The following is an 18,138-nucleotide window of genomic DNA, read 5'->3' on the forward strand; positions in this document are numbered from 1 at the left end:
TGGGGACATGATTGGCACTACTGGAGACATGAAACTGTACGTAACTGGCACTATTGGAGACATCTGTAACTGGCACTACTGGAGACATATGTAACTGGCACTATTGGGGACATCTGTAACGCACTACTGGAGGCATGATTTGTAACTGGCACTACTGGGGACATGATATGTAACTGGCACTACTGGGGACATGATGTGTAACTGGCGCTATTGGGGGCACTACTGGAGGCATGATTTGTAACTGGCACTACTGGGGACATGATATGTAACTGGCGCTATTGGGGACATCTGTAACTGACACTACCAGCGACATGATATCTAACTGGCACTAAATATGTGCAAGAAAATTATTGCTTGGCATTCAAATTCAGTGCTTGAGATAGTACACATTTTTTTTCATGCACAAATAAAATATATTTGTGGGTATTTCATGTGTTTGATGTGTTCATACAACATAAATGCAAGATACCTCAAGATATCTCACTGAACTATAAAAATATTCCGAATTATGGAATCATCCGTTATCTAATATGTTTCTGGTCCCGAGCATTTTGATAAGGGATACTCATCCTGTATTTTGATAGTTTTCAGTTCTGCAATCCTCCTAAAGGCATTATGTTAGTTAAATGATTTATGTTATATGAGTAGTGGTTGAGGGGGGGTTTGAACATATTGTTTTTTGCAATATGTTTAAATGTATTATAAATCATCTAACAATTATTTTCCATTTTAGAAAAGCATTTTTTCGACTTAAAGAAAGAGATAACGTTCCAAGACCAGATTATGAAGAATCCGTACCACGATGGGAAGGAAGAGAGCATCTTCCCGGATGGGACCATAATAACAACTCATCTGTAAGTTACTGGGGGGGAGATTCTCTAAGCTAAAAATGCGGTAAAAACCCCGTTACCAGGGTTTTTACTGCATTTTGGGATGCTGTAAGCATCCCCGCTGGGTTACCGTGGCGGGGGGCATCGCTAGAAAAATCTGGCGATGCCCCATAGAAGCCAATGGGCTTCTATCGCAACCCTCCACCGCCCCCCCCCCCCCCTCACCTGTGTCCGGGCAGCACAGCGCAGTGCTGCCCGGACCTGTGACCTCCTCCCTGCACTGATCCTCTTCCGGGTGCAGGGAGGAGGAGAGCCCGGCGCAGCAGCGCCGTGTGTGGGAGGGAGGGGAGAGCCGCCGGGACCTGCTGGGACCCGGCGACTCTCACCGCAAAGGACAGCTCTTAACGCAAGAGAAGTCCTTTGCCTTAATTATCGCATATGTTACAGCATATGCAATAATTAAATATGCGATGGGCGGCGAAGGGGGGCGGAGATTCTTAGAGAATCTCCCCCTATATCTTTGTTTATTCTACATTATGATGAATGTAATTTTAGGCTTTATTACATACTGTAAGTGTTTGTTTGTCTTCCTTTAGCGATGGGACCAAAGTAATACAGTTTGACAATGGGCAGCGAGAACTGCACACAGCGCAGTTTAAGAGGTGAGAATACCCCAATGGAACAGTGAAAACTGTGTATACTAATGGCCATCAGGAAACCAAATATGCATCTGGAAGGGTTAGGGTTAAAGACAAGGATGGAAATGTCATCATGGACACTAAAATGTGATCCCTTATGTTTAAGAGGGGCCTGAAGTTAATCTATTTATATCATTATTTTAAATGTTGCTCCCAGCATGTACATAGGTTTTGTAAATACAGAACGTGGATTGATGTACATGTATAGTATATATCAACTGTACATATTTTATAATGGACATTTATGTAAAATACTTAATGATATATTAATAAAAACAAGACCATGTGTACACAAATTGTCCAATTTAAAATAAAATGAAACATTTGGAATTTGTTTGGAAATAGAGGTAATGTGACATCCTTCACCCCAAATGCATTTACATAATCACTTTTAAATATTTGAATATTTCAGCATCCGCCACCAGGGTTCGCAAAAACACGCTATAGCGTGTATTTTACCCTAAACCGGTCCCCGGGGACGCGCTGTGCTCAACCTGCGAGCCGCTGCAAGCCAATCACTGCAGCGGCTGCCGGGACCAAATCATTGAACAGTGGCCGCCCGGCAGTCAATTACTGTAGGTTTTACAGGTTGCGTTGCAGCCGCTGCGCACCCTGGGGTAGGTGCATGTTTTCTACATCTCCTTCCGCATCCTGTAGCGTCCGCGGTAACCAGGCAGCGTCAGTAGCTACCAGCCGGCGCCGGACACCATGGCGAGGACTCACCGGGACTCCATGCTGGCCGCAGCGTGTGTCCAGACCCCCGTGCACCCCCACACGAGGGGCCCGGTCACCCTGTACGAAAGGCAGGAGGCAGAGCAACAGCGGTTCATCAGCAGCAGCAGGGCATCCCCAGGAGAGGTGAGAGCCAGGTGTGCTCAGCTTTGCCCGCAGTGTGTATTGGCTGATATTGCCCTAAATGCAGCCCCCCGCCATGTAAGTCCAGTAACAGCCGCTCTCAGCAGAGTAGGTGAGCAGGCTGTCAGGGTGGCGGGGGACTGGATGTGGCTAAAACAACTCAGAGCAGCGTGTCAGCTATTCCAGCCACATCCAGTCCCCCTCTGCTGAGCAGCATGTCGGCTTTTCCCCCCCTCCGTGGCAACAAGCAAAAAATGCCCCACTCCACTGTGGCAACGAACCTAAAGTGACCCCCCCCCCCCGCCTCATGGCAACCAGCATAAAACGCCCCCTCCCCTGTGGCAACCAGCATAAAATGTCCCCCCTAGCATGTAACCCCAGGCAAGGAGCATATAACCCCTAGCAACAAGCATGTAGGTAAGCAATTGTCAGTGACAGATACTGAGAATTACACCTACTGGACATGATTGGAGAAGTGGTACTGTGCAATTGTCAGTAACATATACTGTATTCTGAGAATTACACCCATTTTACATGATCACAGAAGTAGTACTTCAATTGTAAGCGACATTTGCTGAGAATTACACCCATTGCCCATTATTAAAGAAGTAGTACTGTGCAATTGTAAAGGTGGCCATACACACGCAGATTTATCTTCAGATCTGGTTGGTTGAAACAAAAACATGGTTATGGATGAGAGCAAATGACAGTTGACCATTTGCTTAGAAATGCTGGAAAACTGTCACTCATCCATAACCATGTTTTTGTTCCAACCAGCCAGATCTGAAGATAAATCTTACTAGTGTATGGGCACCTTAAGCGACATATGCTGAGAATTACACCCATTGCACATTATTACAGAAGTGGCACTGTGCAATTGTCAATAATAGATACTAAGGGCAGGACCTTTCTTACAAAAATTAGTTAACTTTCCCCCAGTTGTATAATTATAGTAAGAGAATAATATTATTTATTAAATAATGATTAATGGACAATGTTATCTTTTATGCTAATGGGGCAATAAAAGTCTTTATGATGGGAGCAACATTTAATATTTTATTATTTGACCATCATTTATATATTGGTAATATAATAATGATTGCCCACATTAGTAATCTATAAAAATTGCCTCGAAAATCTAATAAAGTATTGCTACCTTTGATTATATACAGGTTTAGTATCCCGTATCCGAGTATCCGTTATCCAAATTATTCCGAAAACCATACATTCCAGAAAGTGACATTTTATTTATTTTTTTGCTAAAAACTCACTGGGGACATTTGTAACATCACTACTGGTGACATGATATGTAACTGGCACTATATATGTACAAGAAAATGGTTGCTTGGCATTCAAATTCAATATCTGAGATAGTACACAAATTTTGTTTCCTGTTTTAAAACCGTGTTTTTTGAACAAATAAAATATATTTGTGTGTATTTTATGTGGTAATAAAATATATTTGTCTGTATTTTATGTGTTTATACAACATAAATGCAAGATACTTCAAAATACATATTTGAAATATTAAAATATTCCAAAATACGGAATAATCCGTTATCCAAAATTCTCCTGGTCCCGAGCATTTTGGATACGGGATACTCAACCTGTATTTATTTTTCCCCCCAATATATGAATTAAATAATATTGCCCACATGGTATAACTAATAATGTTTGTTGTTTCCTTAGCAGCATATAATTGTGCAAAAAAAGGGGTGGGGTCACAGCTCATAGGGGCGGGTTCACATAGTAAATGAATGTAAGCTCTCACGGGCAGGGCCCTCTCTCCTCATGTGCCTTTCTTAGAATATATAAACCACTGCCACCCTGATAATTGCTTCAGTGTCCTGTCCCCTGATGTAACTATCTGTATTAACCATGTACTTGTCCTAAACTGTCTTGTAATGTAATTTTGTTTTGTGTTTGCTCATAACTATGCTCTGTACAGCGCTGCGGAATTTGTATGCGCTATATAAGAAACTGTTAATAAATAAATAAATAAATAAATAAATAAATGTATTGTACCTACTTTTGTGCTGCTTTTCCCAATTGTAAAACCGCTACAAATACAGTATCCCAATGTTTTATCAGTATAAAGATGCAGCTGTATGACGGTGTTATGTTATAGTTAGAAGACACTGAGATATATACAGTTATACCCACTAACACTAACTAACTGACTGCATAGCGGCCATCTTGTATCATGACATCATTATGACATCACAAATGCTCTGGCAGAGGACATTCTAACGGCATCAGGAGAGGAAGCTGATTTTATCTCTTGTGCTTCAGCTCTAACTTTTTGGAGGTTACCTATTACTACAGGTGATATTATGGGCTGCTTGTGCAGTAAACTGTGCATCCCTGCACCCAGCAGGAAGGTAAGAGTGCCGTTATATTTATGGATTGTACTTTGTACATACAAAGAATTATCATAGGCCGCCATAGGGGGAGCTCAGCCGATATTGGGAGTTTCTGGGCAGATATGGTGGTGATTTGTCCAATTCTGTAGCCTAAATACGGGGGTATAGGTATATTGTATTGTTATTCTCACTGTTCACACATTTCCACTTTAACTTAAGTTTTTTTTTCATGTATTGAACATCCATGTAACAAAAAGGGTAACGCTGCTCTTCAACTCTATGGGGGGGAATTCAAGTGGTTTTAATGCCAATGACCAATTTATGGTTCATTATTGTTATGTAGCATTAGGGGTACACGGGTAGGTGATGCTCCTGTATGTAGTATTAGGGGTACATGGGTAGGTGGTGCTCCCTGTATGTAGCATTAGGGGTACATGGTAGGGGGATGCACCTTCTCCTTTGCACTGTATAGGTGACCCAGGGTCCTGCTCATGTGGGTCTTCTAGTAACAATCATATAGGGACACATAGTGGTATGGGGGTACAGTGCATAGGGGTGTCTCAGTAACATGGGCACAGACTCAATGGGGATTTATTACGCTCCCCCAGGTCCTCCCCAGCACAGGGCCTGAGATGTAATACTTACACCATTATGTACATCTCCTATACCCTCCCCTGCACAATTCCTAGGCAGCAGTGTCTCATAATGTGGGCATGTTGTGTAGTAATACTCACATTTCACCATAAGCCTCACATTATCAGTACTGAAGTGTCTCCCTGCAGTGTGCGCTTTTCTCCTGCTAGTAGCTGCCTCCTGCCAGACTATAACTGCCACTAACTGCCCATGCCTCCTGGTGACCAGTGTTGCCAGATCATCATTTTAATAAGAGCATATATTAATTACACAGGTCCCAGGTGTCAGAGATCATGCCAACAGTCATTATGTCCGATGAGTAGACAAGTTTAGCCCCAGAACCTGTGTTAAAAATATATTGATTGCTCATTGGATGTAATGACAGTTGGTATGAACTCTAACCACTGGGACCTGTGTAATTCATTTGTGCGCTTATTAAAGGGATGATCTGGCACCCCTGCTGGTGACCCTCATACCAGGGGAAACGCAGGATGTAAGATGGGGGTTTCTCCCAACATGACCCATTCCAGGAGGGACATAATGCTCTGTTCCTGGGATTCCCTCTGATATTATAATTGCTGCCACCTGTGTTGAACTAGTTACTTGTTAAGGTGATAGCAATCCTAAAATAAGTAGGAATTGCCAACAACCATCGATGATTCATAGTCATTGATGGTTTCTGGCTGATGTTGAATAAAACTTTTTTGCCATCAATGGGGGAGAATAAGATGTTTGCCTTCATCGATGGTGCAACATAACACCTGTGATGCCCTGCCCCTGGAACTGATTGGCCCATGAGCCAGTCTGTCACATAAAAGGGATGACCATCGGTTGGTGAAGCCACAATTACACTCTGTAGATGGCTACCATTGATGACTACATGCAATATCACCATCGATGGCAACCACACCGATGGTCATCCCTAATTAAGAGAGAAGTCTTAGAAAATAGCATTTTGTCCATTGTGGAGTAAGTCAAGTTGGAAGCAGTGCCAGATTAAGCCTTCGGGGGGCCCGGGGTACTTTAGCCAGGGGTGCCCCCTTGCACTTGTCATTACTTGCCGCAGAATATTACACTGTCAAAACACAGAGTAAAGGCAGTACAAACTTGGTCAATGGGTAACTGCATATATATATATATATATATATATATATATATATATATATATACACACACACATACACATAAATACATACCATATGAAAAGCCTGTGTTTGTCCCTCTGCACCTTACTCTGTAGGAGACCTCACAGTCCTAGTGCTGCCTTTGATTAAAAACCCTCCCATGACTAAGCTGCTGCTGTTCTCCATGGGCATGTAATGAGCTCCACCAATTAGAGCTCAGCACAAACCTCTCAGCCTCTGCCCTCTGGTTTAACGTGTCATGGGACTTAGTCAACTCCCAGTAAGGCACTGCACACTTGTGCAATCAGTGTGCCTTGGCTCCCGATGCTCAGCACCATTAATCATTGTCACATTGGCAGACAGGTGAAGCTGCAGCACTACCCCACTCCCATGCACAAAACCTTTAGCTAAAAAAAAAAATATTTTTTTTTTTAAATACATGCCAGCAACAGGGGGCCCCTAGCTAGTGTGGGGCCCAGGGGCACTGACCCCTTGTGCCTCCATTATAATCCGGCCCTGGTTGGAAGGTATGTAATATTATATATATGTGGATGTTTCGGTGCTGCGAGCTGGCACTCTAGTCGATAAGGCAGACACCAGTTAAAGTTCTCCAGACAGACTAGCTCGTGGCCAATCAGATCCAGAGACAGGGCATGACACGTGTTATGTTGCACCATCGATGAAGGCAAACATCTGATCCCCCCCCCATTGATGGAAGTATACATATATATATATCTCCCAAATAAATGGTGTCACTCACCAGTCTGTTTTTCTCAGTCAACAGAGTTTATTCAGGCAGCATGGCAGAGGGTGCAGGGCATCTACGTTTCGGTCCTCCTCCAGGACCTTTGTCAAGATAACATGTGGATGGCATTGCCTCTCTATTTATAGTAGACATGACTCAGAAGTACTGGCTGTATTGTGATTACTGTGGGCCTTATTCTGATCGGTGCGGCCGGATCCGAATATGCGGCCAGGACCGTGCGTGCGAAACCCCGCCTTCCATACGGATCGCCAACTCCGTCCGTACGCGGTAAGAAGCTGGCCGAACGGACCGCACGTGTATTTTTCATGGAATACGCCTCCTCCATCTCAGGGAACCTCCCCCATCATTCGATGGTCGCAGACCATCGAATGCAGGACCGAGTGCTCCACCAGCTCCCGCAACCTCAGACCACAAGGACAATTTTCCGTGCAAAAGCAGGGATCTGGGAGGGCAGCTGACATCCGGCGATGTCACATGTCCGCCCCCTACACGTGCGTCACGACTGCATTACCATACGTACGCCCAGCGTTTGCATGGGAACGCCCATGAAACGCGGGGCGTATGCATATGGTAATGAGCCCAAATAGCCCTTCACGCCCCTCTCCACCCCCTGTTCGGAGTGTTCACATTTCATGCGGGATTTGGCCGTACGTCCCGCTCGCACATGCGCAGAGACGCCTCTGCACATGCGCAGACACAAAACATCGGCGGCACGAACGCACGCGGATATTACCGCACCAACCAGAATAAGGGCCTGTGTCTCAAGTAAAGAGCCAATACACAGCAGTAAATAATGTATCAGTATTGCCAGTCATATGAAGTATATATATATAATTTGTGAACGTTTGTATTGTGAGACATATGGTTAGAATTGTATAAAAGATGCCTGTATTGCAACTTGAGTTATAGGTGAAATGTGTTAGAGAGCATATGATTTGGAAGGGGGTGTGCATTGTTTTGTTTAATTAAAAAGCGACTATCTGCACTATATAGTCTATGCAGCCAAGACTTTCTGCATGAGATCCAGATGAGATTTTGACTATATAGTCAAAATCTCATCTGGATCTCATGCAGATTGTACAAGTGTGTACACACCATACATTGATAGTGTGGAGGGTACAGTGACTTTTGTAGGTGTGTGGGGGGTGGGGGTGTGTGTGCATGCGTGTTGTTTAGGTGTGTGTGTGTGTGCAATAGTATAGTAGGGTGTTTTTGAGTCAGCGGATTCCCACTGGCGGAGGTCACGATACAGGAAAACAGGAGGCTGGGTAGTGATGGGGTGTGTGGGCTAAGGGGGACTAAAGAGGAGGGTGGGAGACACTGTGCAGCTTCTGCCAGTGGGTGAGGGTCCAGCATGGCAGCACAGGAGTACAGGACAGTGGCCCTGAGTCAGCGTCTCCTCCTACTGGGTGGGAGTTAGGGTGCATGAGAGCAGGAGGCTGGGCTATGAGGCATGATAGGGGAATGTGGACAACACAGAGTGAGCGGGGCATGAGAACAGGAGGCATCGCAGTGATAGAGGTGTGTGGGTATGAGGGGGACTAAAGCTTTTGTGCTGGTGCAGAGGAGGGTGGGGGACACTGTGCAGCTCCAGCCAGTGGGTGAGCATCCAGCGTGGCAGCGCAGGATTACAGGACGGTGCCCCTGAGTCAGTGTGTTCTCCCACTGTGAGGCCGTAAGGGTGCATGAGAGCAGGATGCTGGGTGGTAAAGCATGATAGGGGAATGTGGGCAACACAGGGTGAGCGGGTCCCCACTGGCGATGGTTGGCATTGATGACGATTTTGCACCCTGCCATCGGTAATAGTAAAATATTACTTGGATAACCATCGATTGTTGTAGCTATCGATGGTCATCCATTATATCTGACTGAATAGGCCGTGGGTCAATCAGAACTCGGTGGCGGGACTTCCGGGTGTGGGGGGTGGAGCTATGCTCCGTGTCCCGGCTCCTTAAAAAAATTTGAAACTTGATCGGTTCTCCTTTGCCATCGATGTAGGGAAACCATCTGGTCCTCCCACATCGATGGCAAAAGTATTCAACATCGGTCATAAACATCGATGATTTGAAATCATTGATGGTCGATGGGCATCCCTAGAACTGGAGGAGGGTGGAGGACAGTATGCAGTGGGTGAGGCACGGGCCTAGGGGCGGCACCTATTAAGGGCGGCAGCTGTCAGACTGAGTCACTGACAGTTGCCAATGAGCGGAACTTTCGGAGACCATGTAATTAATTACCGCACGTCTAAGCCAGAAGGGGGCAACTTCTCCATCGTCTCCTGTCCCTCTAGCTGCAGGAACTAAGGGCTCTAATAGGGCTGCTGCTGACCGCTAGTCGCTGGCAGCAGGCCAGCAGCGTCAGTGTCCTGTGAGGGAGCGTGGTGAGGGGGAATGGAGAGGATGGGAGCACCGCGACTGAGCACTTAATGTGCGCACGCTCAGAGCCGGGGCGGGACTCTGGTTCAGCATCAGCAGCGCTGACTGAGCACAGCGGCCGGCCACCGGAGGGGGGGGGGGGGAGGGTGGAGACATGCTGACTGAGCTCCGTGATGTGCCCCAGCGGGTGACTGTCTGACTGACAGGCTGTGCGGCAGCGCGGTATTCCAGCTGCTGTGAGGTGAGGTCTCTGTGTGTACTGGATAGAGTGAATAACAGGGGTAGGGGGGTGCAGGTGGGCAGGCAGATATGCCTGCCATGAGGAGGAGAGTTAGACATAAATAGAGGGGATAGGGAGCTGATTAGAGGGGTTAGGGAGCTGTCTGTCTGGTGTACAGTAGGGGTATGTATTCACACAGAAGGAGATCTGCTGCCATAGTGACTGCCCTCAACAGTCTATCCCCCTTATCCCTCTATCCCTAACTGTCATTTCCTCTGACAACTTTATCTTCCATTTTCACCTCATTTCTGACCACCGATTCCTCTAATGGGGGGGGAGGGGGCGGCCAAAAATGTTGTGCCTATGGGCGGCATGACACCTAAATCCGTCCCTGGTGAAGGGGTGGGGCAAAATTTATGTGATTCTTTTGAATTATGTCATATTATACCCTCCCCCTCACCATAGCCCCGGGGGGGGTGTGTGTGTGTGTGTTTGAAGTTACTGGGTACCCGCCTTTGTGCTATAGTGCATACCCCCTGGTGCCCAGGGACATGGTCACTTTGTACTCTCCAGTGAGTGTTACACTAACAATGGTTATATGTTACTGACAGTATAAGAAATTTTGTGAAAATACAGCAAACCAAAAAAAATAAAATAAGCGCATCTAATCTCTATCATTATCCATTGCTATAATCTTATTATAACGGCTGACATTGGCACTAATAGTTATAGCAATAACTTATAAGCCACAATGGTGACGCTCCAGCTGATTCCACTGCCCTGATCTGTGCTATTGCTTCTATGGTAAAAAGTGACTAAACTGTTATGTAGAGTTATGTAGTCACAGCTCATGGTGTCTCTTCCTCTGCTCCTTATAGACAGGCAAGTCCGCCAAAGTGAGGAGGATCATGGTCCAGCCCATTAGTGCTGCGAATCCCTCCACCAGCCGTTGCTCCACTCCTCTACGTGTGGTGGGCAAACTTCTGGAGCAGGAGGACATGGTCCAGCCCATTACTGTGAAGGTGGGCACACCTCTGGCGCAGGAGGACATCTACCTGCCCAGTGAGGGTAAGCTTCCTCAGGTGTTATGTATGGGCTGGATGTAAGCTTCCCCAGGTGTTATGTACAGGCTGGATGTAAGCTTCCCCAGGTATTATGTATGGGCTGGATGTAAGCTTCCCCAGGTGTTAAGTATGGGCTGGATGTGAGATTCCCCAGGATGTTGCCTATAACAAGCAATCTGATTCTATCTATCACTTTCTAGAAATGTGTACTGATTCCTCAGACAGCAGCAGCTGTGCTTCTGAATCCAGCAGCAGTGACTCTGACTCCAGCAGCAGCTACACCACAGGGCACCTCACAGAAGCATCACCTCCACCACCAGATCCTGCGGTGGTAGCAGCAGTGAATGCAGTTATATCGGAGAGAGTCGCCTTTTTCCTGTTCGGTGCAGGTAAGCTTCTGCAGGTGTTATGTACGGGCCGGATGTAAGATTCCCCAGGTGTCATATACGGGCAGGATGCAAGATTCCCCAGGTGTTATGTACAGGCCGGATGCAAGTTTCCCAGGTGTTATGTACGGGCTGTATGTAAGATTCCCCAGGTGTTATATACGGGCAGGATGCAAGATTCCCCAGGTGTTATGTACGGGCAGGATGCAAGATTCCCCAGGTGTTATGTACGGGCCGGATGCAAGTTTCCCAGGTGTTATGTACGGGCTGGATGTAAGATTCCCCAGGTGTTATATACGGGCAGGATGCAAGATTCCCCAGGTGTTATGTACGGGCCAGATGCAAGATTCCCCAGGTGTTATGTACGGGCTGGATGTAAGATTCCCCAGGTGTTATATACGGGCAGGATGCAAGATTCCCCAGGTGTTATGTACGGGCCGGATGTAATATTCCCCAGGTGTCATGTACGGGCAGGATGCAAGATTCCCCAGGTGTTATGTACAGGCCGGATGCAAGTTTCCCAGGTGTTATGTACGGGCTGGATGTAAGATTCCCCAGGTGTTATGTACGGGCCGGATGCAAGATTCCCCAGGTGTTATGTACGGGCTGGATGTAAGGTTCCCCATGTGTTATGTACGGGCTGGATGTAAGATTCCCCAGGTGTTATGTACGGGCAGGATGCAAGATTCCCCAGGTGTTATGTACGGGCCGGATGCAAGTTTCCCAGGTGTTATGTACGGGCTGGATGTAAGGTTCCCCAGGTGTTATGTACGGGCTGGATGTAAGGTTCCCCATGTGTAATGCAACAGAAACCACTCGATTTTAGTGGTGAATTGGGCGCTAGTTTGAGAAATAACAGAATTATTATATATAAAAGAAAAAAGGTTTTTTTTTTTTAAAGAATATAAATGAATTTATAATTCAGCTGCAGTCCTCCTGTGTGTACCAGTGCAGGTACCCTACAACTGTCTATCACCTGAACCAATGAAGGTGCAGGTCACAAACAGATACAATTGAAAACATAAAAAAATGGAGTCTCTGCGCTATTATTTTGTTCAAAAATGCACCATGGATGAAGTCACTTCACACACACACATTTTCATTAATTTTAGTTGGTAATTTTATGTATATTTAATTTCTTAAAAAAGAACATATATAAAGACAATACAATTTTATAGGCGGCCACCTGCAACTTCACAATATAGTACAACCAAACAGCAAATAAATATTCCTGTTATTTATAAAATTATTATGCAATAAAAAATTATGCAGTAAAACGATTTTGAGCCTTGAAATATATAAAGATACTCAGTCCATTCGTCTATGGAATGGAAACACTTACTTCTTTTGCAAGAATGTTTGCGTGTGCAGGGCGCTAATAGCCCTTGCCTCCAGATACAGTCCCTTTAGTTGAAATATAATGCGGGACCTACAACGTCTGTGGTAAGTTTGTGAGAAATATTTAGTAACTGGTAGTAGCGCACAGTGGCGCGTCTCTCACCTGCGCACAATGTGCGCTTTGGTCCCAGCCGATACGGAGCGTCCCTCCGGTGAGCGGGTTGTGGGGGGGACACCGTGGAGATGTTAGAGCTGGCGTGTCACTCACCCACGTGGTTGGTCCGGGCGACTAGCGCTGCTCTCACCTGCACTGCCGTTTCTCCCCAGTCTCACCGGAGTTCTCCTAGCGGCTTTCAGGTGCGTGGTGACATCAGATCTGTTCCGCTCTCTCCCCAGATGTAGTGGTGCCAATGTAGATTATGCATAGGAGGCTTGTAGATCCGGAATTAATGGTGTCTGGGCAAATAATTCCAAAAAGGCTTTTAGCTGGGTAGCCCTTTAACGCGTTTCGCCCTATCAGAGGGCTTTTTCAAAGAGTCCACATGTGTTATGCATTGGCTGCTTGTTTCTGATCACTTGTCTAATTGTAGTGTTGCTTTGTTCGGGCACATGCACAGGTGGTGCTGACATTACTGTTATGTTCCGTCAGTGTGACAGGCTGGTAACTAGTATATATGTACTAAGCTGGGAGTTCTGTGACAGGCAGGTAACTAGTATACAGTATGTAATAGGCTGGGATTTCTGTGACAGGCAGGTAACTAGTATATATGTAATAGGCTGGGAGTTCTGTGACAGGCTGGTAACTAGTATATATGTAATAAGCTGGGAGTTCTGTGACAGGCAGGTAACTAGTATATATGTAATAAGCTGGGAGTTCTGTGACAGGCTGGTAACTAGTATATATGTACTAAGCTGGGATTTCTGTGACAGGCAGGTAACTAGTATGTATGTAATAGGCTGGGATTTCTGTGACAGGCAGGTAACTAGTATATATGTAATAAGCTGGGAGTTCTGTGACAGGCAGGTAACTAGTATATATGTACTAAGCTGGGAGTTCTGTGACAGGCAGGTAACTAGTACATATGCAATATGATGGGAGTTCTGTGACAGGCCGGTAACTAGTATTCATGTAATAGGCTGTGAAATCCATATCTCCCAACTGTCCCGTGGTTTTTGGGGATGTTCCCGTGTCCCTCCCGTGGCCGGCAGTGTCCCGCTGCAGGGGGGGGGGGGGAGTTGGGAGTCTCCCCCAATCTGACAGAATAGACGCTGTGCGCATGCACACAGCGGCTAGTTGCGACCGAAAATGGGGCACGGCCTAATTAGCATATGCCATGACCTTTTGCATATGCCACATCCCCTTTTGAGGCGAGTGTCCTATTCTGACATTCATAAGGTTGGGAGGTATGGAGATCTGTGACAGGCAGGTAACTAGTATATATGTAATAAGCTGGGAGTTCTGTGACAGGCTGGTAACTAGTATATATATGTAATAGGCTGGGAGTTCTGTGACAGGCAGGTAACTAGTATGTATGTACTAAGCTGGGATTTCTGTGACAGGCTGGTAACTAGTATATATATGTAATAGGCTGGGAGTTCTGTGACAGGCTCTTAACTTCTATACAGTATATATGTAATAGGCTGGGAGTTCTGTGACAGGCAGGTAACTAGTATATATGTAATAGGCTGGGAGTTCTGTGACAGGCTAGTAACAAGTATACAGTATATGGGCAGTATTCAATGAAAAAGTTCTCCGTGCATGGAGAGCGTTTTATTTCGCTCTCCATGCACTCTCCGTGTTTTAGCGGAGATTCTCCCTGTTCCGGAGCCTCCTGCTCCCACTATTCAATGTATTTAAGACTCGCCGCCACTCGCGGCGAGTCTTAACCCCTGCAGCGGACGAGCGTCCGCGGCAGGGAGTTTTCAGGGAGCCGGGGGACGGAAGAAGCCAGAGAGATTAAAGTCTCCCTGGCTGCTCCAGAGGAATGTGGAGGGTAGGGGGGCTCCCGGGACCCAGGCAGCACAGGCTGCCCCCCCCCTATAGCCAGCGGGGGACCCAGTATTCACTGCACCCGATCTTGCATATTAACGATCGGGTGCAGTGAATATATGAATATCTAATGAGCGGCTCGAGCGCTCCGGCCCCCTGCTGGCTGCACTGTGTAAAAAAATAAAAATAAAAAAATATATATTTTTTAAAATTAAATATATATTCATATATAAATATAATAACATGCCCCTTCACAGAAAAAAAACCCTGATTTTTTTACACCAAAATTAAAAAAAAAAAACCTTTTAGTTTAAAAGTTCACATTCCAGCTCCCCATCAAAAGATGGAGAATTTCTACACGGAGAGAGACGGAGAAAATCACTTAGAAAGACGGAGAATATTTCACATTGAATAGGGTTGCTCGCTTTTGGAGAGAAAAATGCTCCGTCCAAGGCGAACAAAGCACAAATTCTCCATAAAACACAGAGAATTTTTCTCATTGAATACTGCCCTATGTAATAAGATGGTAGTTCTGTGACAGGCTGGTAACTAGTATATATGTAATAAGCTGGGAGTTCTGTGACAGACAGGTAACTAGTATATATGTACATTTACTACAAAGTAAAGAGGTGATGTTGCCCATAGCAACCAATTGGATTCTGGCTTTCATTTTCAGATGATACGACGTCTCTGGATTCCTCTGTTAGCGGCAGCAGTGGCTGTTCAGAGCTCTTGGACCTGGTGGAAACCCCATCAGATAACAACAGAGGCTCTTGTGCGAGCAGAGACTCCTCCCCCTGGTAGGTACAGATAAATGTACTCAGTAAGGGCCACTAACATGGAGCAGGCGCTGGTAGCAGCAGGGCAGGGAATAATGACATGACTTGTACATGGGAAACATTTGTGTCTTCACAATAACAGTCACTGATCAAGGTTTTTATTTATAGGAATGACATCTACTACAAGCCTGCCTCTGTGGGCTTCCTGTGCCAGGACGAGGAGGATGGGATGCCCAAGGTGGATATATAAGACCAGAACCTGGACATCGGACTCACTGAGTCATTTCCATCTTGTGCTGCATGTCCCAGAATTTGGGAACTTGCAGCTTTAAAGTTTATATTGATTGTTATATGCATAAAACTTGAATCATTGAAGTTTATGCAAGTTTTATAATTAATGTTAAAAAGCATGTCCTGTTGACATGTCCTGCTGTCCTGTTGACAGCTTATCCCCCTACCCAAGCCTGTCCCGTTGACGGGTAACCCCCTACCCCCAATCTCTGTCTTCACAACTCCCTCTCTCCATATCCAGCAAGTTTGAAACATATCATTTTGCTTACACTTTCTGAGGAGTCATTTGGTCCGTTGAGTGGCCTATTATGTGTAATATACACTCACATACAGATGAATGTATACAGTATATGTATCTATCTGCTGTTTCAACAATAAAAAGTAAGACAAATCAATCAGTGTCTGATGTGTTATTCTCCACTTACTATTGAGCATGTTTCCCATTGTACTACTGTATTAGTCTGACCCTTACTCGTGTTAGTCTGACCCTTACTCGTGTTAGTCTGACCCTTACTCGTATTAGTCTGACCCTTACTCGTGTTAGTCTGACCCTTACTCGTATTAGTCTGACCCTTACTCGTGTTAGTCTGACCCTTACTCGTGTTAGTCTGACCCTTACTCGTGTTAGTCTGACCCATACTGTATTAGTCTGACCATTACTCGTGTTAGTCTGACCCTTACTCGTATTAGTCTGACCCTTACTCGTGTTAGTCTGACCCTTACTCGTGTTAGTCTGACCCTTACTCGTGTTAGTCTGACCCATACTGTATTAGTCTGACCATTACTCGTGTTAGTCTGACCCTTACTCGTGTTAGACTGACCCTTACTGTATTAATCTGACCATTACTCGTGTTAGTCTGACCCTTACTCGTGTTAGTCTGACCCTTACTCGTGTTAGTCTGACCCTTACTGTATTAGTCTGACCCTTACTCGTGTTAGTCTGACCATTACTCGTGTTAGTCTGACCCTTACTTGTGTTAGTCTGACCCTTACTCGTGTTAGTCTGACCCTTACTCGTGTTAATCTGACCCTTACTCGTGTTAGTCTGACCCTTACTCGTATTAGTCTGACCCTTACTCGTGTTAACCATGTGAGTGCCAAGTGAATTTGTCAAAATAGATGTAAAATTACCAAGCAAACATTTGTATTCATCATAATGACCTGTAATGTTTATAGGACATATCATCTTTTTTTACTCAACATCTTTTCTTTGAATCTATATAACAAGTGTGAGTGACGCTGATATTTTTTTAAGCCGATATTTTGCCGAGATTTTGGCACTCAAAGGGTTAAATAGTTTGGATATTGTAATTTGCAATAAGAAGAATATGGTAGGTTTGTACAGTACTGTGGGCTATAAGCAGGGGTTAAAGGGAGGTGGAACTGGGTGGAACTGAGTTCCACCACCAGTGTTCCCTCTAAGCTGTGCGCACGTGCCCGCGCACACACCTTGACGAACGTGCGCACAGACATTACAACTGAGTGCACAAAGCAGCAGTGGTCCTCTTTTGCAGTTGTGGACTCAATTAATGTGTGTTTCACCCACATTGTGTACTGTATTTTGAATGTTTAAATGTTTAATATCATTTTGAAGTAAAGTTAACACAAATGCTGAACGTCATTTTCCAGTTATATATAAGTGACGCACAAAAATGTAAATTTCATTCCAAAGTTGCACAGCCAAAATCTTTAGCCGCACACAGCCTTCGTAAAATTAGAGGGAACATTGGATGAGTGTCAGATCTGGCTAAATATATAAGAGATATGTGGAGATACATATATGATTCACCCCCCTTGGCAACGAGCAATTTCACCCCCCTTGGCAACGAGCAATATTACCCATTTTTAATGACATCCACAAGAAAAAACAGGGCTGACCCAGGTTCAGTGTAAATGGTGCAGACCCATGTCGAAGTGCTGTGTAAGGGTATACAGTAGCGCACGCAGGGGGGGTTTCTGGGTACCCAGAAACCCCCCCAGGAGTCTCAGGGCCCTAGGCTGAAAGCTGAGGGTCCCCTCTTTCCATGGGTACAAGAATTTTAAAAATCGGCCCTTGGGAACCGGAGATATCTGACTTCAAAGCAGTGGTCCCCATCCAAGCCTGTTAATTGCTCTTCCAAGTCAGACATTTCAGGTTCTGTCTGACTCAGAGTTTCTCTGAGGGTATATTCCAAAAGCTGGGACTCTCCCCCATTGGTGGACACTAGTAACTTGTCTCTACTGTTCCCAGAACCAGAGATATCAGCCTTCCAGCAGCTGGTTACTGCTCCAGCTCCACACACCTGGTATGTAGTTTTATATTCTCGTTGGTAGATTGCTCTGCCTCCTGAACTCTGATCCCCTAGTCCCCATTACCATTTAGTAGGTGGGATTCTCTAGTTTTTAAATCCATTAAAATCTAATAAATGTATTTCTGGGAACTGGAG

The 18,138-nt window shown here is 45.4% G+C and overlaps 1 protein-coding gene across 3 annotated transcripts in view; it reads left to right on the forward strand.

Moving 5' to 3' along the window:
- LOC146059723 (centrosomal P4.1-associated protein-like) overlaps nucleotides 1-16,096 on the forward strand; it is a 23,199-nt gene extending 7,103 nt beyond the window's left edge. The window contains exons 5-10 of one of the 3 annotated variants that reach the window (XM_083172184.1): nucleotides 734-854; nucleotides 1,427-1,492; nucleotides 10,743-10,932; nucleotides 11,129-11,317; nucleotides 15,319-15,442; nucleotides 15,590-16,096. In XM_083172184.1, coding sequence (XP_083028310.1) covers nucleotides 10,773-10,932; nucleotides 11,129-11,317; nucleotides 15,319-15,442; nucleotides 15,590-15,671 — 555 coding nt within the window. In that variant the 5' untranslated portion in view covers nucleotides 734-854; nucleotides 1,427-1,492; nucleotides 10,743-10,772 and the 3' untranslated portion in view covers nucleotides 15,672-16,096. Of the gene's footprint in view, nucleotides 1-733; nucleotides 855-1,426; nucleotides 4,399-10,742; nucleotides 10,933-11,128; nucleotides 11,318-15,318; nucleotides 15,443-15,589 lie in introns of those variants that run through there. The other 2 variants (XM_083172185.1, XM_083172187.1) reach the window with 2 other exon arrangements.
- The last annotated feature ends 2,042 nt before the right edge of the window (nucleotides 16,097-18,138 follow it).

Source organism: Crinia signifera, chromosome 2 (genome assembly GCF_055691185.1).
Source record: "Crinia signifera chromosome 2, ASM5569118v1, whole genome shotgun sequence".
In the NCBI taxonomy this organism is placed as follows: Eukaryota; Metazoa; Chordata; class Amphibia; order Anura; family Myobatrachidae; genus Crinia; species Crinia signifera.